Source organism: Rhinopithecus roxellana, chromosome 1 (genome assembly GCF_007565055.1).
Source record: "Rhinopithecus roxellana isolate Shanxi Qingling chromosome 1, ASM756505v1, whole genome shotgun sequence".
In the NCBI taxonomy this organism is placed as follows: Eukaryota; Metazoa; Chordata; class Mammalia; order Primates; family Cercopithecidae; genus Rhinopithecus; species Rhinopithecus roxellana.
Genome location: NC_044549.1, coordinates 98,380,597 through 98,405,249, shown reverse-complemented (window position 1 = coordinate 98,405,249; position 24,653 = coordinate 98,380,597). Strand labels below are relative to the sequence as shown.

The 24,653-nt window shown below is 37.2% G+C and overlaps 1 protein-coding gene across 1 annotated transcript in view; it reads left to right on the top strand.

Annotated features, from left to right (window-relative positions):
• RSRC1 (arginine and serine rich coiled-coil 1) overlaps window positions 1-24,653 on the top strand; it is a 426,163-nt gene that overhangs the window by 225,177 nt on the left and 176,333 nt on the right. Inside the window, exon 6 of the mRNA XM_030928335.1 lies at window positions 3,026-3,077. Within this exon, the coding sequence (XP_030784195.1) occupies window positions 3,026-3,077 (52 nt within the window). The remainder of the gene's footprint in view (window positions 1-3,025; window positions 3,078-24,653) is intronic.

Below are 24,653 nucleotides of genomic sequence, written 5' to 3'. Positions count from 1 at the left end.
GTCCTAGCTACTCAGGGAACTGAGGCAGGAAGATTACTTGAGCCCAGGAGTTCAACACTGCAGTGAGCCATGATCACACTACTGCATGTTAGCCTAGGCAACAGAGGGAGACCCTATCTCTTACAAAAAAGAAAAAAGAAAAAGCTTTCCTTAGGAATGGTAGTGACTATATCTTCAAGATAATGGTTATAGATATGGAGTTGAAGAAATCTTCCAGGGAGGGAGATTTCATGGGGTAGAAGACTTTGACAGTATTGCTATTAATATTTTATTGAAAGTTGGGTATACATTATTATGTATATATTTTCTATGTCTTAAATATTTCTTAATTGGTAAAAAAAAAAAAAAAAAAAATCTTGCTCATGAAATATCTTAACCGGTAAAATGTCTAGGATTTTTCTATCAAAAGACACTACTTACAAGGACACTGTGACGTGTATGCTTCCTAATTCTTCACTTGCTTAGGATCTGCTTGAATCTGGCCCATAAAAGTACTGTATTTACCACATTCTGTACTGGTTTTCATGGTGACTTAAATGCTTGTGAAAAAGTAAAATATTTCATAACCCTGGGCTTGCATTTCTGCGTGACCACAATCAGTTGGTGCTGGGTATCAGCTGCTTCCTTTAGTTGGGGCATGTGCTTCAGAGTTCTCCATACTTCCCTGTGCTTTCTGATACTAATGTCAAATGTCATTTGCCATTTATCATCATAAATGTGTGCATTAATGGCTTGATACCTGTAGACATTTTAGTTTATGACTTTTATATTCAGTAGATATCACAGTCTTCTACTGATATTTTGCTTTGATATTTTAATTTGATGTCACATATTTCCAATACTTTATAACTTTATAAAGCATGGTTACATACATTTTCCCTTAAACATACGACATAAAGTACTCTTTATTGCTTGTCATCTCCTCCTTCTCTAATAACCAATTAGTCCTTTTGTTTTACCAATTAAACATTTCTCAAATCTGTGTTGTCCTGTTTGACCTTTCTTTTTTTTTTTTTTTTTTTTTTTTTTTTTGAGACGGAGTCTCGCTCTGTCTCCCAGGCTGGAGTGCAGTGGCCGGATCTCAGCTCACTGCAAGCTCCGCCTCCCGGGTTTAGGCCATTCTCCTGCCTCAGCCTCCCGACTAGCTGGGACTACAGGTGCCCGCCACCTCGCCCAGCTAGTTTTTTGTATTTTTTAGTAGAGACGGGGTTTCACCGGGTTAGCCAGGATGGTCTCGATCTCCTGACCTCGTGATCTGCCCGTCTCGGCCTCCCAAAGTGCTGGGATTACAGGCTTGAGCCACCACGCCCGGCCTGTTTGACCTTTCTGCTATTGTTTCAGCTCAGGCCCTCCTCTCACCTAAAATTCATTAATTGCCACCTTACTGAGCTTCTTTCCTCTAAACACGTTCCTTTCAATTCATCCTCAGAAATATTGCTAATGTGATGTATCAAAGTGCAGATATGATCACATCACCCCTTTGTTTAAAGTTTTTCTAAGTCTCTTCATCTTCCATGGCAGGGGTTGGCACACTTTTTCTTTAAGGTCCAGATAGATACTTTAGACTTTGTTGGTCCTAAGATTCCTGCTACAAATAATGAACTCCTATTGGTGAGTTGATCACAAAAGCCAGTAGGCACTATGTAAATAAATGGCATGGCCTATGTCCCAGTAAAACTTATTTATGATACCAGGCCACTGGTCCAGGTCTATAGTCTCTTAATCCCTGTTCTGTGATATAAAAGGTTCTCCCAGTCTCCTCACTTGTCTCATCTACCACTCTTCAATCTTGTTTCCTGTAGGTTTTTCAGAAGGACCATTCAAATTCTTAAACTTTTCTGAGCACAACATCGTCTTTCTATATCCAGTTATTTATTTTATGCAAGCTGGGTTTCTTTTTATAAATAGCAAAATATTCTAGTGTATCACATAAATTATTAATTTTGAAGTGATATGCATATAAAAAAATGGGGTTATTTTGTTTATTGCAGACAACTTTATAAATATAAGGATTGAAGTCTCAAGTATGGACAACTGTTTTTTTTAACAGGTCTTTAGTAAAAAGTCATAGTCTTGACATAATTCATGACATAATTTGTTGTTTAATATGTTATCCAAAAATCTCAGAGTGCAGTCACTGGTAGGAAATTAGTTTAGTTTCTTTTTCTTTTCTTTCTTTTTTTAATAATGAAATCTCACTCTATTGCCAGGCTGGAGTACAGCAGCGTGATCTTGGGTCACTGCAACCTCCCGGGTTCAAGCAATTCTCCTGCCCCAGCCTCCCGAGTAGCTGGGACTTTAGGTGCCTGCCACCATGCTCAGCTAATTTTTGTATTTTTCACAGAGACAGGGTTTCACCATGTTGGCCAGGATGCTCTCGATCTCTTGACCTCGTGATCCACCCGCCTCGGCCTCCCAAAGTGCTGGGATTACAGGCGTCAGCCACTGAGCCCGGCTGGAAATTAGTTTAGTTTCATTGTTATCAACTGTATTGAATCAGGGTTCACTGAAAAAAACAATTTTAGGAGAGTTCGTAGGAGCTGGAAGCATATAAGCCAAATTGTATCCTATCTTCATCACAGTTGTTCCTTTAAATTCCAGTTAGGAAAGCTAAAAATTGGTTTTAGAGTCTGACTTGCCTGAAATATTGAACTTAAATGTTGCTGTTTAAATCCTCATAGATTGCTTGCCTGTTTCTATGTGCAAAGAAATAACACAGTGTAAGAATATGTTCTTAAATGTGTGTGCTTTGCCTTGTTATTAAATTTCAGTTAATTATGTTATTGCAATTGGTACAATGTTGGATAGTAAGCAAAAGTTTTTCCAGGAAAAAAAAATGAAAGCAGCTTATCATTCTTGCATCATATAGACAAATGCAAGATGTGATGGATTTTAATACAAATTATGTTAAAGCTCTTTAAATTTCCTAATATTTGCAAACAAATGGATTCATTTAAAACTACATCTATTAAAACTGACCTGTAAATGTCTTGTATGGTTGATTTTTTTTTTTCTTCTTTTTTAGCCACCAGCTGAACAGGCCAAAGCCAGACTACAGCTGGTTCTTGAAGCTGCTGGTAAGTGTTGATAATTAACTTTTATTAAATGAAGAAGTGACAGGTAAACCCTAGGCTGGTAGCATGCTTAGAAATGAGTCAAAAAGAAAACTATTTTTATATATCCTCACAATTTATCAGATCTAGATTATATGTATGGCCATATATTATCTGAAATATTTATTGCTGTAGTATAATGCTAAGTGTATTGCTAATAGGTCATTCTCTACCTTTTCATTTGTAAAATTGGCTTCAGTTTTAGTTTTTTATTTTGACGAAGCCCAGTTGATTAATTTGTCTTTTATGTACTATGGTTTTGCTGACATGTTTAAAAATTCTTTGACTAATCCCAGATTATGATTTTTTTCTTACATTTTCTTTCTTTTGAAAGAAAAATTAAAATGGAGGAGTCTTAAATGTAATGTGTAAAACCATAAAACTTTATATTTTATGGCTTTTATTTATATAAAATATAACTATATTTTATGGTTTTGCACGTTACATTTGAGACTAATTCTTCCATTTTAATTTTTTAAATAAGGTGTAAAGTTTAGGTTGAGATTGTCATTATTGTCATTATTCTAAAGAAAATGAGATCAGTGTCATTTAGTGATTTCCCCAATTACATTGGACTAACTCACTGGACTGTATGTTCTGGATACCATGTACTCTTCAAGTGCTGTATGTGTTATTTCTCAAAGTCAAATAATGCTTTGACTTTGATTTTAGATATCATGTTCACTTGCATATAAACATTAAATACTTTACTTTTTAAAAACATATAAGATCCGTATTTTTCTGAGTACTGATATTTTACTTTGAATCTTAATGTGCTCTTCAAAAATGTATATAACTTATTCAACAATAAGTTGTAATGAGTAGTGCAGTAGTCCTCTCTTATACATGGTGGATATCTTCCAAGCGTCCAGTTGATGTCTCAAACCATGGGTAGTACAAAACCCTGTATCTATATCTATACTTATCTGTCATATCTAATTTATATCTGTATCTAGATACACACATACATATACACATGCTGTATTTTTTCCTATACATACGTACCTATGATAAAGTTTAATTTATAAATTAGGTAAGAGATCAATAATGATAATAAAATGGAACAGTTATAATAATATACTTTAATAAATATAAATGTGGTTTCTTTCTCTTTGTCTCAAAACATCTTGTACTATAATCACCTATTTTTGGACCACAGTGGACCGCAGGTAACTGAAACCACAGAAATGAAACTGCAGCTGCATATAATGGGGGACTACTGTATATATTTCTTAAAATTTTTTACTATACAGAGCTCATAATTTCCAGCTGGAAAAATGAGAACTCTATTTTAACATCAAAAGTTAATTTCAGGCCACCAAATGATAGTAGTTATGTTTTTAGGATCCATTGATCAAGAAAATACATATGTGCATATTGATTCAAGGATCTCTTGCATTAGCTCTTTGTGTTCTCCTTTAAAGGATACACAGTCTAAAGATTGGGAAGTCCAGTGTGAACGATATACTAGCTTCCTGAGTTACTAATAGAAGTAACTTACCATGTAGGTAAAAAGATTGACAAATGTTTTAGTTTTGATGAAGTGTCTCTGTACTCCTCCTTATTACTCTAAAAATAATTTATAGTTTATATTTCTCTCATTTGTTTTATCTTTAGAAAACATTACTTACTAAAATTTTGTTAATTTTTAAAAATATTTTCACTCAAATAAAGTATACTGTAGGATGTCTAATTAATTTCATTCTTTATCATTTACATAATATGCATGGCATTTTGCTTTGAAAAAATATTTCCAGCTCATAATTGAGTATTCCAGCTCATAACTGAGTAAACCCTTGCTTTGAAGGAAAATATTTATGTTGCCTAGCACAGAAAACATTTGTTTCCACAAATGCAATTTTAAATAATTTTATTTCATAGTTTTATTCAGTTTAAAAAAATATTTAGCATGATTTTGAAGTACATTAGAAAATAGATGTGATACTCCAGACCTCACAGTGTATAACTTGTTTATATCCATCTGAATTGTCATCCCTCACATTTAACTTTAATGTTCTAAATTGTACCTAAGGATAAAGAGCTAGATTCTGTGAATTTGAGAAACATCCAAAATTATGACAATTTTCAAGTTAAAAAATTTATTTTGGCCTAGGCCTAGATAAGCAAAAGACAGACCTTAGCTAAATGTTCAATTTTTTAAGTCACTCTTTTTTATTGAATATTTATGTTGTTCATCTTTTCTCTCTTACCAGTAACACTGTAATGAGCATCCTCTTATACATTGTGTTAGTCATATTTTATTTTATTCTGGGGGAGATTTGTTACTATAGAAATGAGTTTGTGAGGTCAGAGGGTATTAACATTTTAGGCTGGTCCAAAAGTAATGGTTTTGGCTAAACCTCAGTTACTTTTGCACCAATTTAATAGAATGGTTTTTTGTATATTTTTGCTGAATTGTTTTATAAAGCTTTGTGCTGCTTTTCATTGCCACTGGTTAAGTAATCGTTTCACTAGAATTACTTTTTGATACCAGTTCCGTGAATATATTGCTGTATAATGTGATATAACATATTACACCTTTTTGAAAAATAATCGTTTTATTTTTAATGAGAACTTGTGACATAGTAGAGGGCAAGTAGATGGATAGGCAACTTACTGTCAAGGTTCTAGTTCTCTTTTTGGTGATGAATTTTAAGGTGTTCATTATATTGTTAAAAATAAGCAAATAAATAAGAAGAACTTGAGACCTGTCTGGTAAGTTTTGCGGTCCAGCCTAGTCTCAAGGTTGAGATAAATGGATAGGGAAGTCTAGTAGTAGCCATTGTCACATTGGATTTCACTGAGGTTCCTAGGAAAAAGACCTTGATTTGGGGTCCTTAAAAGTGGGCATGGGCAAAGACTTCAGGCCTTATGCTAGATTCTTGAGGCAGGATTAATTTTAGCCTCACAAGCAGCATAACTTGATATATAAGGTTCATATGTAGATATCCTTCTGATTAGACTTAGTTGTTTACTCTAGCTCTGAGTCCCAGAAGAAAGTTTTATGTTTAACTATTGCATTGTAATTGATTATATTAGTAAATGTTAATAATGTTACTGGTTTGGAATTAAAATCTCTTTCGAATATTTAGCCATGATTTTTAGTGATGTGACTCTGAAAGTCCATATGAAAGTCTAAAATAAGATTAAACAAAATGTAACTATAGGGTGTTATGATTATTATATCAAACAAATTTGAGTCTGAGATTTTATTGTATTTGGGTTAGGATCATACTTTATATGTACTAAACTATTGCATATTTGTACTTTGGTTCAAAACCTTGAACATTTTATCTTTGACTCTTTTATAGGCAATAATTCACCTAGACTTAATGATTCTGATTTTGAAAAATTTTTTGTATTTATCCCTTTATTGTCTCTCCCACTGCCATCTCCTTAGTCTAGATGCCAAACATATCACTCACGGCTTATTCCATTACCTCCTAATTGGCTTCCTGCTTCAATTCTATTACTTCTCTAGAGAGACACTAATGAATAGTGGAAAGATCCTAAGCCTGCCATCACCACTTGCTCTGTAACTTTGAGCAATTTAATGTTTATTGTTTAGCCAAAACAGAGGGTTTTTTAAATCAAATATGACAGATGTGTGTTTTTTTCTAGTTCATTGAGGTGAAATTTACATAACATAAAATTAATTATAATTGCTTAAAGTGAACAATTCAGTGGCATTTAGTACATTCACAGTGTTGTACAACCATCAACTCTATCTAGTTCTAAACAATGCCATCACTCCAGAGTGAAACCCCTTACCTACTAACAGTTTCTCCCCACGTTCCTTTCCCCCAAGCCCTTGACAACCACCATTCTCCCTCTGTCTCTATTTGTCTATTCTGGATATTTCATATAAATGGAATCCTACAATATGTGACCTTGTGTGTCTGGCTTCCTTCATTTAGTATGTTTTGAAGATACAGACACATAATATGTCAGTACTTCATACTTTTTTATTGCTAAATAATATTTATACACACACACACACAACTTGTTTATCCATTGATGGAAATTTGAGTTTTTTCTACCTTTGTTCTATTGTGAGTACATTTGAATATGTGTATATATGTACTTGTTTTGAGTACCTGTTTGGAGGTTTTTTAGGTATATACCTAGGAGGGTGATAGTGGGGTCATTTGATAATTCTGTGTTTAATTTTCTAAGAAACCACAAAACATTTTCCACAGCAGCTGAACCATTTTACTTTCCCACCAATAGCAGTGTATAAAACAGTTCGCCCTATTGCCTCAGCTACACCATATCACACATTGAAGTTACCTATTTGAAAGTATTTATATTTGAGGGCTTCTCTTTCCCATAATTTCTTTATCTGTAAGTGGGAAAGATAATAACTACCACGTAGGGCTGTTATGAAAATAATAACATGTGAAATACCTAGCCGAGAGCCTGAAAAGTGGTTGCCACCAGAAAATGTGTATTTCATCTTGATTTTTGTGGACACCACTGTCAGATGATTCTTTGGTGTTACCGGATCTTTGGGTTGTTGCTTTTCTGGCCGGAAAACTCTGTGGCTGCTGCAACGGAGCAGGTAGCAGCACGGGCACCCGCTCTCTGAGAGGCTGCGGCTGGACCAGGCACACTACAAGCAGCTTCCACAACTGGCACCCAGGAACACGGTGGCACCCGGAAGCTTGAAGATCCCGGGAACTGCAGGGTCCCAAGGAGGGAGCCACAGTCCTGGTTCTAGGAGCTTCTGGGTCTGAGCTCCCCAAAGCACCACAGTTTTTCTCTCCTTCTCTTTGCCTGCAACATGGTGAGCAAGGAGCATGTCTCAGTCCTGTTTGTGTTATAGCTCTTTTAGCCTCCCTATTCATTGGGTCCCGAGTTCTTGTCCTGCAACCAGGAAGAATTAGGTGCACAGACAAGTGGGGGGTGAGCAAGATGAAGACGAGCTTTGTTGAGCAATAGAACAGCTCAGAGGGGACCCACAAAGGGTAGTTCTTTCCACAGCCAGAGTGTCCTAATGAGTGTTCAGCTCCTGACAAAGAGAGTAGCTCCTCTCTGCTAGGCAGGTTGTCCCAACAAGTGTTCAGTTCCCAGCAGAGAGGGTAGCTCCTCTCTGCTACTGGTCATCCCATGGTCTGCAGCTCTCTGCAGAGAGAAGGCCCTAAAGTGGATGTCTCCTCTCTGCAGGCAGGTCATCCCATCATGTCTGCAGCTCTCAGCAAAGAGGAAGCCCTAGAGTGGGTGGCTCCTCTCTGTAGGCAGTGCTGTGGTGCGGTGCTCAGCAGAGAAGGTAGCCTCTCTCTGCAACTGGTCCTCCCATCTTCTCTCCATCCTCTTTTCTGCTCTGGCTGAGCCCAGGGCTTTTATGGGCCTTAGATGGGGAGGAAGTTCACACTGATTGGTCCATGGGCAGCCATGGGCAGGCCCAGAAAAGGCACCAGAAGTCCCCACTACAGTCCATAGGACTGGCAGCCCAGCTGCCAGCCTTCAGGCCCTCTCTGGATTGAAGGTAGAGCCTCACCTATCCCCTTCTGCCCAGGAGACCTTCTGCCTCCTGCCACCATCCATGACACCCAGGCTGCTTGCAGTAAGGGACATCTGCAGGCCAGTGCCCCGCCACCCTCAACCCTCTGCCTTCAGCTTCACCTGTAACTTGTGCTTGTCAGTGCCCAAAGTCTGGAGGGGGCCAACGCAGCAAAGGGCTGTTGTGTCCATGCTGCCCCATGCATGCAGCGTGCACACACCTGGCCAGGCTGTGACAGCACCTGGGCCTGGCCCCAGCCCTGCCCTGAGATTGCAGCAGGTGCCAGGAGCGGAGAGAGGCTGGGCAGCAGGAGCAGGTACCCTCAAGCCTGCAAGGGCAAGGCGGAGGCCTTCCTGAGCTAAGAGTGCAGAGACCTGGGTCCACAGCCTCAACTTGGGGGCTACAGCTGTGTTCAGGAGGGCAGGGCTGCTGCCTGTTCCTGGCCTCTGTCAGCTCCATGGATCATGCAGCCCCAGCTGTGTCCCTCACAGCCTGGGGTGGGGGTTCCAGGTCCTCACTGGGCCCAGGCTGGTGACTGGGGCAGGAGAGATGTCTCTGCAAGCTCCCCCTGTGGCCCCGGCTCTCAGGGATGGCCCGGAGCTCCTCCTCACCCATCTGGCAGCTCCTCTTGATTAAGGTGGCGGTTAGAGGGGGCCTAGGGTGCCTCCTGGAGTGTGCCTGGCCGTTGGGAATGTCAGGCCTGGCAGTCACCCAAATGTGGGGCAGACAGACCCTGGGGACATGGCCCCAGGCAGCCCTTGGCAGAGCGTCCTCCCAAGGTGCAGGAACCCAGTGCCCTCAGCAGGGCAGCCGTGCTGCTGGCCAGGTCCTCAGAGTGGGCCCTGCTGGCCCCCAAAGCACAGCCCCCAGCTCCTGCTCCCTCCCTGCAGCAGCAGTGGGCAAGAGCAGCGACATGGTGCCAGGGTCCAGAACCACAGAGGCTCTGGGCATTGGGGCAGGTCTCAACCAGCCATAGGAGGGTGGAGGCGGCACAGCCAGCTGCCTTGGGGACACGGGGCACAGGGGACCCACTACCGCTATTGCTGCTCCCGTAGCCACTTCTGCCGCCCCCACCCATGCCTCCCCAACTGTGGACAGCCCACTGCTGCCATCTTTGTGTACCATATGTTAATGCCACCCCTTTGCTCAAAATTACTCAGTGGTTCTCACTTGCTTACAAAATCAGTTTTACGTTTCTATGCTTAAGATTCTAAAGTTCTGTACAGTGGATCCACAACCTTTTCTAACTTTATCTTCTAGAATTCGTTACTGTGCTTTTTTCATTGGTCTTCAAGTTTCCCGTATTCTTTTCTACCTGGGAAGCTTTGCACATTGTTTTTCTCTTCTATAAATGCCTTGTTTCTTCCTTTTCTCCCTCTCCAAACACTTCAAGACTCTTCTAAAACAAGATTTCCACATTATTTCCCTGACCATTCCAGTACTTAATCTTTCTCTCCTCCTTTGAATTCTTTTAGTCCTGTCTTTGCACACCATTTATATTGATATTTATTCATACACTGCTGATATTAATATTTAGTTGTTTCATGAACGTTATACTTATTTTTCCAATGAAATAAACTTCCAAAGGTCAGGAACTATATATTTAGCCAGACATGGTGGCTCACTCCTGTAATCCCAGCACTGTAGGAGGCCAAGAGGGGAGGATCACTTGAGCTCAGGAGTTTGAGAACAGCCTAGGCAAACATGGTAAAACCCTGTCTCTACAAAAAATACAAAAATTAGCCAGGCATGGTGGCACATGCTTCTGGTCCTAGCCTCTTGGGAGGCTGAGGTGGGACAGTTGGTTGTGCCCAGGAAGTCAAGGGTTCCGTGAGCTGTGACTGAGCCACTGCACTCCAGTATGGGTGACAGAGTGAGACCCTGTCTCAAAAATAAATAGAAACTATATTTAAAACTTCTGCATCTTTCCCAGCAGTTTTAACAATACCTATAGTAGTACTACATCAGAAAAAATTTTAGCTGTTAATCTTTTGTAAGCAAGTCATTGTAGAGAAACAGAGGATCTAGCTGTCTGAAAAACTTTTAGATTTTGGTGTGCTCATTTTGACCACTGTTTGATGGATTTTATAATAAATATACTAAGATGTTACCTAGCTTTAAAAGCAGAAGATACATGACATAACCTGGCTTTTTACACTTAAACTGTAAGACAGTGCTTGACAGAAAAGACAGTATAACATGATTATTTCACAGGGGATGGAGGGAAAATAGGAAGTTTAGGTAAGGTCTCCTTTGTCTCCATCACTTTTGCTCTTGCTTTTCTTTGTCTTGATAACCCAATTCCAAACATTATCTGGATTTTCTGCAAAAACGTATTATCGTCTTATCCCAAATGTGTTCATGGGTCTAAAGAATTTGGAAGAGAGATTTTTCCAAAAGATATTTTCTATCAGTATGAGAAGACAATACCTGTAACACAATTTTCTTTGAAGCCTCCTCAATACTTTACTTTTGATAGAATTGACACATACACTTTAAAATTATATTTCTAATGTTATAAGAAAAGGTAGAAATTTCTTTTTGTGCATATGTGGTAAAACAACTTATAAAATCTCTGCATAACAGTATTTCATTTTCTGCATAGTATCTACAACTTTTTGTATTGTACCTTATAGTTTTCAAAACACTTTAATAAATCTTTATCTTTTGATTCATATCACTTCATGGAGAGTTAAGTCCAGTTTACAAGTATTCTGAAAGCTTAAGTGACTTGTAAAAAAATTACAGAGCTAATAAGTGATAGAAACAGGACTTAACTCCAGTGATTTCTGACTCTCCAGCTACTTCTTTTTTTTTTTATTTGGACATAGTCTTGCTCTGTCACGCAGGCTGGAGTACAGTGGCACAAGCTCAGATCACTGCATCCTGTCTTCCAGGTTCAAGAGATTCTCCTGCCTCAGCTTCCCAAGTAGCTGGGATCACAGGTGCGTGCCACCACACCCAGCTAATTTTTTGTATTTTTGGTGAAGACAGGGTTTCACCATGTTGGCCAGGCTGGTCTCGAACTCCTGACCTCAAGTGATCTGCCCACTTCGGCCTCCCAAAGTGGTGAGATTACAGGCGTAAGCCCCCGCGCCCAGCCCTCGAGCTACTTCTGGTTCATAAGTTAAATACCTGAGTTATGTTAGGCAGAAAGAAAGGCAATAGATAATATTACAAAATGCATAACCTTATTCTATAAGACTTCATTCTGCAATTATCTTACAATAAAATAATTTCTATCCTCAAGTAAGCCTTTGATTCTAAAGTAAGTTTTCTTATTGATACCACAAAGGGAGTAAAGCATCTTTTAGGAACAATAAGTTATTTTCCTTAACTATGTAGAGTCTTTATAGTAGCTAAATTTATAACTTTAAAAAATCTAAAGTAATGTTTTATGATTTTTTTTCTAACACCTAACTGTGTACATGAATTTCAAGGACCCTTCCTAGGAGAGAAACTGGTTAAGTATTATCAAAACACAGATCAGTTACACATAATAAGCTTTGCTGAGTAATACGCTGTAAGTGCCTCACCCCATCCCAATTTTTCTGCAGCCTGTTAAACTGAGATTTTATTCTCTTAGTTGCCCATTAAATACCTGGGAACCAAGTCCTGACCCTTTCTCTTCATAGCCATGTGATCCTTAGAAGTCCCAACACTTCTCTAAAGTCCGTTGTAGTGTTAAATATGTGTAATTCAAAGAATTACGAATGAGATTGCCTTGATAATGTTGTACTGTTTCTGAGGAGCATAGAAAGCTACCCTGCTTTACCCTGATTTAAAGCTGAAAGAGGTTTTGTCTGTCGGTTTCTGACCACTCACTATCTATGGCTCTGAGAAATAGGCTTGATTTATTTTGAGAGAGACTTTCAGGGCAACCCCCCCCCCCCCCAAAAAAAAAAGAGCAAGAGAGTGAAATGTTAATTTTTATTTCTTACAGACTTCTTTTTTTCCCTACATTGGCTTATGCTTGATTGTGTTTTGGTAGTCCAGATTTATATTGTTTCACTAACAAGCTGTGAGCTTGAGCAGATCAGTTTTTATTTACTATCCTGTAGTTTCCTCATCTGTAAAACAGAGATACTAATAGTACATAACTAATGGGTTATTGTTATGGATTTAAATGAGTTAATATTTGTAAAACACTTATAGCAGTACCTGATACATAGTAAGTATTCAGTTAATGTTAGCAGTAAGTATGAAAGACAATATTGTATGGTGGTGAAGTCCTCAAGTCAGGTGGCTTGTGCGCCATTCCTAGCTCCCATGTTTACTGATGAAACCATAGGAAAATTGTTAAAACCTGCTGAGCTTCATTTTTTTATTAACAGAATGGGAATAATAATATATGTACCTTATAGAGATTTATAAATTAATAAAGTCTATAGAGAGATTGGGAATGGGAATTATAATAATGTGTACCTTATAGAGCTCTATAAAGAAATTAATAAAGTCTTTAGCACCTAGCACATAACTGAGCATTCTATAAATGTTAACTAGTAGGAATAGTTTTTTATGTCATTACCAAAGTGACTTTATGAGATAATTAAAGAAGTTGAGCTACATGTCCTCCTCATACCAGTATGCTTATGCAGTTAAAAGACACTATCAGGAATTAAGAATAGTGCTTTTATTTCATTTTTTTTTTTTTAAATTATACTTTAAGTTCTGGGATACTGTTCCAAACATGCATGTTTGTTACAAAGGAATACACGTGCCATGGTGGTTTGCTGTACCCATCAACCTGTCACCTACATTAGGTATTTCTCCTAATGCTATCCCTCCCCAGCCCCACTACCCCACAACAGGCCCTGATGTGTGATGTTCCCCTCCTTGTGTCCATGCGTTCTCATTGTTCAACTCCCACTTATGAGTGAGAACATGCGGTGTTTGGTTTTCTGTTCCTGTGTTAGTTTGCTGAGAATGATGGTTTCGAGCTTCATCCATGTCCCTGCAAAGGATATGAACTCATCCTTTTTTATGGCTACATAGTATTCCATGGTGTATATGTGCCACATTTTCTTTATCCAGTCTATCACTGATGGGCATTTTGGTTGGTTCCAAGTCTTTGCTATTGTGAACAGTGCTGCAGTAAATATATGTGTGCATGTGTCTTTATAGTAGAATGATTTGTAATCCTTTGGGTATATACCTAGTAATGGGATTGCTGGGTCAAATGGTATTTCTGGTTCTAGATCCTTAAGGAATCGCCACACTATCATCCACAATGGTTGAATTAATTTACGCTCCCACCAACATTGTATAAATGTTCCTATTTCTCCACATCCTCTCCAGCATCTGTAGTTTCCTTACTTTTTAATGATCGCCATTCTGACTGGCATGAGAAGATATCTCATTGTGGTCTTGATTTGCATTTCTCTAATAACCAGTGATGATGAGCTTTTTTCTGTATGTTTGTTGGCCACATAAATGTCTTCTTTTGAGAAATGTCTGTTCATATCCTTTGCCCACTTTTTAATGGGGTTGTTTTTTTCTTATAAATTTGTCTAAGTTCCTTGTAGATTCTGGATATTAGCCCCTTGTCAGATGGGTAGATTGCAAAAATTTTCTCCCATTCTGTAGGTTGCCTGTTCACTCTGTTGATAGTTTCTTTTGCTGTGCAGAAGCTCTTTAGTTTAATTAGATCCCATTTGTCTATTTCAGCTTTTGTTGCCATTACTTTTGGTGTTTTAGTCATGAAGTCTTTGCCCATGCCTATGTCCTGAATGGTATTGCCTAGGTTTTCTTCTAGGGTTTTTATGGTTGTAGGTCTTACATTTAAGTCTTTAATCCATCTTGAGTTAATTTTTGTATAAGGTGTAAGTAAGGGGTCCAGTTTCAGTTTTCTGCATGTGGCTAGCCAGTTTTCCCAACACCATTTATTAAATAGGGAAACCTTTCCCCACTGCTTGTTTTTGTCAGGTTTGTCAAAGATCGGATGGTTGTAGATGTGTGACATTATTTCTGTCTTCTCTGTTCTGTTCCATTGGTTGATATATCTGTTTTGGTACCAGTACCATTCTGTTTTGGTTACTATAGTCTTGTAGTATAGTTTGAAGTCAGGTAGTGTGCTACCTCCAGCTTTGTTCTTTTTGCTTAGGATTGTCTTGGCTATATGGGCTCTTTATTTTGGTTCCATAGGAAATTTAAAGTAGTTTTTTTCTAATTCTGTGAAGAAAGTCAGTGTTACCTTAATGGGGTTAGCATTGAATCTATAAATTACTTTGGGCAGTATGGCCATTTTCACGATATTGATTCTTCCTATGCATGAGCATGGAATTTTTTTCCCATTGGTTTGTGTCCTCTCCTATTTCCTTGGGCAGTGCTTAGTAGTTCTTGAAGAGGGAGGTCCTTCATATCCCTTGTAAGTTGGATTCCTAGGTATTTTATTCTCTTTGTAGCATTTGTGAATGGGAGTTCACTCATGATTTGGTTCTCTGTCTGTTATTCGTGTATAGGAATGCTTGTTATTTTTGCATATTGATTTTGTGTTCTGAGACGTTGCTGAAGTTGTTTATCAGCTTAAGGAGATTTTGGGCTGAGATGACAGGATTTTCTATATATACAATCATGTCATCTGCAAACAGCAACAATTTGACTTCCTCTCTTCCTATTTGAATACCCTTTATTTCTTTCTCTTGCGTGATTGCCCTGGCCAGACCTTCTAATACTTTGTGGAATAGGAGTGGTGAGAGAGGGCATCCTTGTCTCGTACCAGTTTTCAAAGGGAATGCTTCCAGCTTTTGCCCATTCAGTATGATATTGGCCGTGGGTTTGTCATAAACAGCTCTTATTATTTTGAGATACATTCCATCAACACCTAGTTTATTGAGAATTTTTTTGCATGAAGGGGTGTTGAATTGTATCGAAGACCTTTTCTGCATCTATTCAGATAATCATGTGGTTTTTGTCATTGGTTCTGTTTATGTGATGGATTACGTTTATTGATTTGAGTATGTTGAACCAGCCTTGCATCCCAGGGATGAAGCTGACTTGATCATGGTGAATAAGCTTTTTGATGTGCTGCTGGCTTCGGTTTCCCAGTATTTTATTGAGGATTTTTGCATTGATGTTCTTCAAGGAATATTCAATATGGTCTGAAATTTTCTTTTTTGTTGTATCTATGCCACATTCTGGTATCAGGATGATGCTGGCCTCATAAAATTAGTTGGGGAGGAGTACCTCTTTTTCAAGAATAGTACTTTTAAAACAAAACAAATGAATAAAGCCTTAAATAGTTTAGTTGACTTGGACATTAGTTATAGCTTTTTTTTTTCAATCAAGTATGGTTTATGGAAACTTCAAAATTTGATGTCAAATTTAATAGCTTTGATACAAATCAATTTACTAATGTTAATTTATCTTCCAGTTTCCAACAATGAATGTGGCTTTTAGCTTTTTGTTAATCCAAAAAGATAAAATTGGTGTGTCCTAAAGAGAATCTCTAAGTAAATTACTTTACTTAGAAAGTATAAGTTGTTTGTTTTAACATCAGTTACACATTTATATTTGAGTGGCTGTTATTTACCCTAATGATGTTTAGTAGGAAAAAAAAAGGTATCAGCTAGATTCTGACAATATCACAGCAACTTGCCATGTTTGAGCAGATGTTAAGCAGACAGTAGTTGAATGTTAATTTTGAGAGGGTGATATGTTTAAGCCTAGATGAAGTATGTTGCTTGTGAGCTTTCTAGACTCGAGTACAATGCTGGATCTCTGGGGAGAATTTTAAAGTTAAACCTCTTTCTTTTGGGTCCTCTATATGGACTCTCTCAAGTCAGTATAAAGCAGATCATCCCTAGGCTAAAGCCCTTCAGCTTTTGTTATTGGGCTCTGTAGACCTGTAATTAGGCCTCCTGGCAGGCCTTGCAGGCCAGTTAATGGTCATATGGAGTTTCTGTGAGGCAGACTGGCTTTGTATAAATCCTGGGTAGGAATACGTTTATGGGTCACTTCCTACCAGGACCATGCTTTGTCCTTATGCCCCACGGGCTGACAGGGAGCAGGTTCCCTTGACCATGGACTGTTCAATGTGCAACTCAAAATCTACTCCACTAATCCCCAGTGTAAACAGAGGATTTAGAAGGGCTTCTGTCACTTACAGTTGCCAATTCACTTGGGTGTCTGTGAATTTGTTTTCCCTGACTTCGTTATTGAAAGACTGACAAGTGTATGACATTTGGATGCTTGTTTATATATTAGATATATGGGTCTTTTTCAGTGGTTTTAAAACTTACAACTAGGAGAATCATAGTGTAACTTGTCTTTTTTCCTTTTTAAAAAAATATACTTGGTGAATTTGTTGAAACGGAAGTAATATAGATATAATTCAGAATTTTTTAAAAGCTCCTGAGCAGTGTGAAGAATTTTGTCCTATTTTGGTTTTACCAAAAGTTAATATATATATTGAAAAATACCTAGATGATGTACATTGTAGATGATGTAACTAATTTATCTATTGTAAAATTATGTAATGACTTGTTTAGAATTAATTCCCCTTTAATATCTTTAAATTTAAGCCATTAAAATAGCCATACTGATAGTCGACCTATTCTTATAGGAGAAATTATAGGTCTGTTTTATTGGATAAGAGTAAAAGAACATTATGTAAATAAATTTACCAAAAAATGATTAATTTGGATTTCAGATAAGTCAAAGAAATAATTAATGTAGTGAAATGAAAAATATAGCCTTTATGCATTTTTATATTAAGTAAAAATTCTAGTTTAGTGTAACAGAGCTTTTGAAAGGAATATCAGATCATTTTATAAAATGCTTAATAAAAATATGATTCATGAAGTATTTAAAATAATGAGTGCCATTTACTGAGCATCTACTATGTGGTAAGTAATTTATATACATTTTCACATATTTTAAATAATTGATCCATGTTTCCTAGCCAAGCAAAATATTTGGAGTTTAAGAAAATTATAACTGAGTTTTCATTTTTTCATTTTATTTAATCTTTTTATTATAATTTTCTCTTTGTTGCTAAGATTAGGATTCGATTCTAAAATATGTGTACATTGCAAAGAAGGAACTATCACCTGTCTTCCTGTGAGCCATTTTTTATTTTAGGGGAAAATGATGAATACTTTCCCAGGTCTCATCTAGTAAATCATTGCTCAGTATTTTGCATTTTGTGATGTAAAAATGGTTCATGACAGATGTGGCTGAAAAGACCACATACGTAGACTGTATGATTTTAGTCTGGTGGAACTAATAGGATCACTCATTACATTTTAGGCCCTGGGGTTTCTTTTTCCTTTCATAATAAAATTTTTTTAAAAACTGTTTAAATAGACTGGCCCTTCACATGTGTGAGTACAGCATCTTCTCCTAAATTTAGAAAGAGTGGATGGCAACAAATAATCCTTTCTCTTTCAGAAAATTTTTGTAATGTTTATTCAGTGTTAACTGTTATTTTTAAATTGTCTTGTCATCCCAAAAAAGCTGAGATGTTGTTCTATATTTGTAAAGGATTTCTTTGAATTTTGTTTAGCAAAACAAGAATATGTATTTTTACAGATTCCAAGACCTGTGAATTCAATTGAGTTATACATTAATAAAAACAAGTTTTGCAAGTGTTCAGATAATTTCTTGCAACCAAAAGACATACAATAGAAAGTTTTGGTGTTCACTTACAACTAGGAGAATCATAGTGTAACTTGTCTTTTTTCCTTTTTAAAAAAATATACTTGGTGAATTTGTTGAAACGGAAGTAATATAGATATAATTCAGAATTTTTTAAAAGCTCCTGAGCAGTGTGAAGAATTTTGTCCTATTTTGGTTTTACCAAAAGTTAATATATATATTGAAAAATACCTAGATGATGTACATTGTATCACTTGTATTGGTATTGTCTCTGGATAATGGGATTTAGGGTTATGAAAAACTTGTTTTTGCTTATCTTTATTTTCTGATTTTTCTGTGGTTATGAAGAGAACCTGAAGAGGTCTAGCAAAGGTTTAATTTAAACATGATAAAACTCCCCAGTATTTAGTGTAAAATTTAAAATTTTGACAAATGTATGTAGCTGTGTCACTTTGACCAAAGATTTTACTAAAGAACCTTTACATTACTCCAGAAGGTTTCTTTGTTCTCATTTGAAGTCAATTCTCTCTCCCTATTCCTGGACCTTAGCAACCACTAATCTGCTTTATGTCACTAGAGTTTTGCTATTTTTAGAATGCGTTGTAAATGGAATCATATATGTCGTGTTTTGTATCTGTAGTCTTTCACTTGGTGTAATGCTTTTTGGATTTGTTCGTGTCGTTGTGAGCGTTCTTTTTTTTTTTTTTTTTTTTTTTTTTTTTTTTACTGCTGAATAGTATTTCGTTTTCTGGCTATACCAGTTTGTTTATTCATTCAGCAGTTGGACACAAATAAATTGTTTCAGTTTATGGTTTTTATGAGTAAAGCTTATATGGACGTTTGTGTACAAGTCTGTTGGAACACGTTTTCGTTTATTTTGAGTTATTGCTTAGGAATGGGATTGCTAAGGAAGAAGAATGGAGTTGGAATTACTTAGGTTATATAGTAAGTGGAGCTTTAACTGTATAAGTCACTGCCAAAATTTTATCCAAATTGGTTGTACCATTTTGTATTTTCACAAGCATTGTATGAAAGTTTGCTTCATTTGTTCCATATCCTTGACATTACTTGGTGGTGGTGACTTTTTTTCTGTTTAATTTTTGCCCTTTTATTGAGTGTGTTGTACTTCATTTACTTTAATGTGCCTTCCTGTGATGACTAATGATGTTGAGCATCTTTTCATGCAATCATTTATCATCTGTATACTTTTTGAAGTATCTGCTCATATCTTTTGCCTATTTTTAAAGGAAATTATTTATATTGTCGAGTTGTAGTTATTTATATATTCTAAATACAAATCAGTCATGTACTTCATAAATATTTTCTCCCAGTCCTTGTCTTGCTTATTTTCTTAACAGTGGTTTTTAAAATTGATGGTATGTATACAGCAAAATGTACCTTTTAAAGTGACAGTTCTTTAATTTTCAATAAGTGCAAATGGTCAAGTAACAGCTCTGAGAATCTAATTGTAGAATAATCCTATCGTTCCCCCAAATTCCCCCATACCCCTTTTTTTGTGAACCCACTACTCCTGACTCCTAGAAACCACTGATCTATTTTTTTGTCCTTACACTTGAATTTTTCTGAAATGTCTTATAGACTCCTAATATGTAGACTTTGAGTCTGGCGTTTTTGACTTAGCATCATGCATTTGAGATTTATCTGTGTTGTTGCATATATCAGTAGCTTATTTACTTTTTATTGCTGAGTAGTATTCCATTGTGTGAATTAGTTAATTGAAGGATGCTGTTGTTTCTAATTTGAGGCAATTATGAATTAAACCATTATAACTTTCTCAATTTAGATATTGTGTGAACGTGAGGTTTTGCTCTACTTGGGCAAATACCTAAGACTAGGATGCTGGCATAATAACTTTGTGTTTGGCCGGGCGCGGTGGCTCAAGCCTGTAATCCCAGCACTTTGGGAGGCCGAGACGGGCAGATCACGAGGTCAGTAGATCGAGACCATCCTGGCTAACCCAATGAAACCCCGTCTCTACTAAAAAATACAAAAAACTAGCCGGGCGAGGTGGTGGGCGCCTGTAGTCCCAGCTACTCGGGAAGCTGAGGCAGGAGAATGGCGTAAACCTGGGAGGCGGAGCTTGCAGTGAGCTGAGATCCGGCCACTGCACTCCAGCCTGAGCGACAGAGCAAGACTCCGTCTCAAAAAAAATAATTAAAAAAAAAATAATAACTTTGTGTTTAACATTATGAGAAACTGCAAACTGTTTTCCCAAGTGGCTGAACCATGTTTTGCTCCCAACAGCAGTCTATAGGAAATCCAGTTGTTCCACATGCTTGACAATACTTGGTATGGTTAGTTTTAGTTTTCCTTTGGTCATTTCAGTGGGTGTGTAGAGGTCTTTCATTGTGGTTTCAATCTGTATTTCTCTCATGGTGAATGATGTTACGCACTCTTATTGTGATTATTTACCATAATAGGTCTTCTTTGCCCATTAAAAAAAATTGTTCATTTTTCAGTTGCTGAGTTTTAAGAGTTTGTATATTCTGAATAAAAGTTCATGATCATATATGTTATTTGCAAACATTTTTCACAGTTTGTGGCATGTTTTCATTCTCTTAATGGTGTCTTTTGAAGAGCAGCTCTTAATCATGATAAAGTCTAATCAGTTTTTCTTGTATGTATTGTGTTTTTAGCCACATATTTAAGAAATCTTTGCCTAACCAGAGAAGTCAATGACTTGCTTCTATGTTTTCTTCTAGAGTTTTTATAGTTTAGTTTCTATGACCCATTTTAAATTAATGTTTATATATAGTGAAGTATGAATTGGGGTTCTTTGCTTTGCACATGGATATCTTATTGTCCCAGCGCTATTTGTTGAAAATACGTTTTTCTTCCACCAAATTGCCTTTGTACCTTTGCAAAGTATCGGTTCACCACATATAAGTAGCTCTATTCTGAATTCTCTGTTCTGTTCCCTTGATCTATCTGTCTCTCCTTTTACCCAATACCATACTGCCTTGATTACTGTAGTGCTTTATTGAGTCTGGAAATTAGTTAGTGATTTCTCTAACTTTGTTTTTCTTTTTCAGAATGCTTTAGCTTTTCTAATTCTTTTCCCTTTTGATATACATTTTAGAACCAGTTTATTGATTACTATTTTTAAAAATCCAGCAAATTGAATCAAAACTGACTCAGATTAAAAATTTTTTTTAAATTAAATTCAACTGGAATTTTGATTAGAGTTGCATCACCTTTATAGATCAATCTGGGAAGAATTGACATCTTAACATATTAAATCTTTCAATCCATGGACATGGTATAGCTGTCCATTTATTCAGGTTTTTTATTTCTTTTATCAGAGATTTGTAGTTTTCAGCCCATAAATCTTGCATATGTTTGTTAAATTTATTCCTAAATATTTCATATTCTGGGCATTATTGCAAATAGTAGGTTTTTAAGTTTTTATTCATTGGGATTTTTTTTTTTTTTTTTTTTTTTTTTTTTTTTTTTTTTTTTTTTTTTTATTATACTTTAAGTTCTAGGGTACATGTGCATAACGTGCAGGTTTGTTACATATGTATACTTATGCCATGTTGGTGTGCTGCACCCATCAACTCGTCAGCACCCATCAATTCATCATTTATATCATGTATAACTCCCCAATGCAATCCCTCCCTCCTCCCCCCTCCCCATGATAGACCCCAGTGTGTGATGTTCCCCTTCCCGAGTCCAAGTGATCTCATTGTTCAGTTCCCACCTATGAGTGAGAACATGCGGTGTTTGGTTTTCTCTTCTTGTGATAGTTTGCTAAGAATGATGGTTTCCAGCTGCATCCATGTCCCTACAAAGGACGCAAACTCATCCTTTTTTATGGCTGCATAGTATTCCATGGTGTATATGTGCCACATTTTCTTAATCCAGTCTGTCACAGATGGACATTTGGGTTGATTCCAAGTCTTTGCTATTGTGAATAGTGCCGCAATAAACATACGTGTGCATGTGTCTTTGTAGTAGACTAATTTATAATCCTTTGGGTATATACCCAGTAGTGGGATGGCTGGGTCATATGGTACATCTAGTTCTAGATCCTTGAGGAATTGCCATACTGTTTTCCATAATGGTTGAACTAGTTTACAATCCCACCAACAGTGTAAAAGTGTTCCTATTTCTCCACATCCTCTCCAACACCTGTTGTTTCCTGACTTCTTAATGATTGCCATTCTAACTGGTGTGAGATGGTATCTCATTGTGGTTTTGATTTGCATTTCTCTGATGGCCAGTGATGATGAGCATTTTTTCATGTGTCTGTTGGCTGTATGAATATCTTCTTTTGAGAAATGTCTGTTCATATCCTTTCCCCACTTTTTGATGGGGTTGTTTGTTTTTTTCTCGTATATTTGTTTGAGTTCTTTGTAGATTCTGGATATTAGCCCTTTGTCAGATGAGTAGGTTGCAAAAATTTTCTCCCATTCTGTAGGTTGCCTGTTCACTCTGATGGTAGTTTCTTTTGCTGTGCAAAAGCTCTTTAGTTTAATTAGATCCCATTTGTCAATTTTGGCTTTTGCTGCTGTTGCTTTTGGTGTTTTAGACATGAAGTCCTTGCCCATGCCTATGTCCTGAATGGTACTACCTAGATTTTCTTGTAGGGTTTTGATGGTATTAGGTCTAACATTTAAGTCTCTAATCCATCTTGAATTAATCTTCGTATAAGGGGTAAGGAAAGGATCCAGTTTCAGCTTTCTACTTATGGCTAGCCAATTTTCCCAGCACCATTTATTAAATAGGGAATCCTTTCCCCATTTCTTGTTTCTCTCAGGTTTGTCAAAGATCAGATGGCTGTAGATGTGCGGTATTATTTCTGAGGACTCTGTTCTGTTCCATTGGTCTATATTTCTGTTTTGGTACCAGTACCATGCTGTTTTGGTTACTGTAGCCTTGTAGTATAGTTTGAAGTCAGGTAGCGTGACGCCTCCAGCTTTGTCCTTTTGACTTAGGATTGTCTTGGCAATGCGGGCTCTTTTTTGGTTCCATATGAACTTTAAAGCAGTTTTTTCCAATTCTGTGAAGAAAGTCATTGGTAGCTTGATGGGGATGGCATTGAATCTATAAATAACCTTGGGGAGTATGGCCATTTTCACGATATTGATTCTTCCTATCCATGAGCATGTTATGTTCTTCCATTTGTTTGTGTCCTCTTTGATTTCACTGAGCAGTGGTTTGTAGTTCTCCTTGAAGAGGTCCTTTACATCCCTTGTAAGCTGGATTCCTAGGTATTTTATTCTCTTTGAGGCAATTGTGAATGGAAGTTCATTCCTGATTTGGCTCTCTGCTTGTCTGTTGCTGGTGTATAAGAATGCTTGTGATTTTTGCACATTAATTTTGTATCCTGAGACTTTGCTGAAGTTGCTTATCAGCTTAAGGAGATTTTGGGCTGAGACGATGGGGTTTTCTAAATATACAATCATGTCATCTGCAAACAGGGACAATTTGACTTCTTCTTTTCCTAACTGGATACCCTTGATTTCTTTCTCTTGCCTGATTGCCCTAGCCAGAACTTCCAACACTATGTTGAATAGGAGTGGTGAGAGAGGGCATCCCTGTCTTGTGCCAGTTTTCAAAGGGAATTTTTCCAGTTTTTGCCCATTCAGTATGATATTAGCTGTGGGTTTGTCATAAATAGCTCTTATTATTTTGAGGTACGTTCCATCAATACCGAATTTATTGAGCGTTTTTAGCATGAAGGGCTGTTGAATTTTGTCAAAAGCCTTTTCTGCATCTATTGAGACAATCATGTGGTTCTTGTCTTTGGTTCTGTTTATATGCTGGATTACGTTTATTGATTTGCGAATGTTGAACCAGCCTTGCATCCCAGGGATGAAGCCCACTTGATCATGGTGGATAAGCTTTTTGATGTGCTGCTGAATCCGGTTTGCCAGTATTTTATTGAGGATTTTTGCATCAATGTTCATCAGGGATATTGGTCTAAAATTCTCTTTTTTTGTTGTGTCTCTGCCAGGCTTTGGTATCAGGATGATGTTGGCCTCATAAAATGAGTTAGGGAGGATTCCCTCTTTTTCTATTGATTGGAATAGTTTCAGAAGGAATGGTACCAGCTCCTCCTTGTACCTCTGGTAGAATTCAGCTGTGAATCCATCTGGTCCTGGACTTTTTTTGGTGGGTAGGCTATTAATTGTTGCCTCAATTTCAGAGCCTGCTATTGGTCTATTCAGGGATTCAACTTCTTCCTGGTTTAGCCTTGGGAGAGTGTAAGTGTCCAGGAAATTATCCATTTCTTCTAGATTTTCTAGTTGATTTGCGTAGAGGCGTTTATAGTATTCTCTGATGGTAGTTTGTATTTCTGTGGGGTCAGTGGTGATATCCCCTTTATCATTTTTTATTGCATCTATTTGATTCCTCTCTCTTTTTTTCTTTATTAGCCTTGCTAGCGGTCTGTCAATTTTGTTGATCTTTTCAAA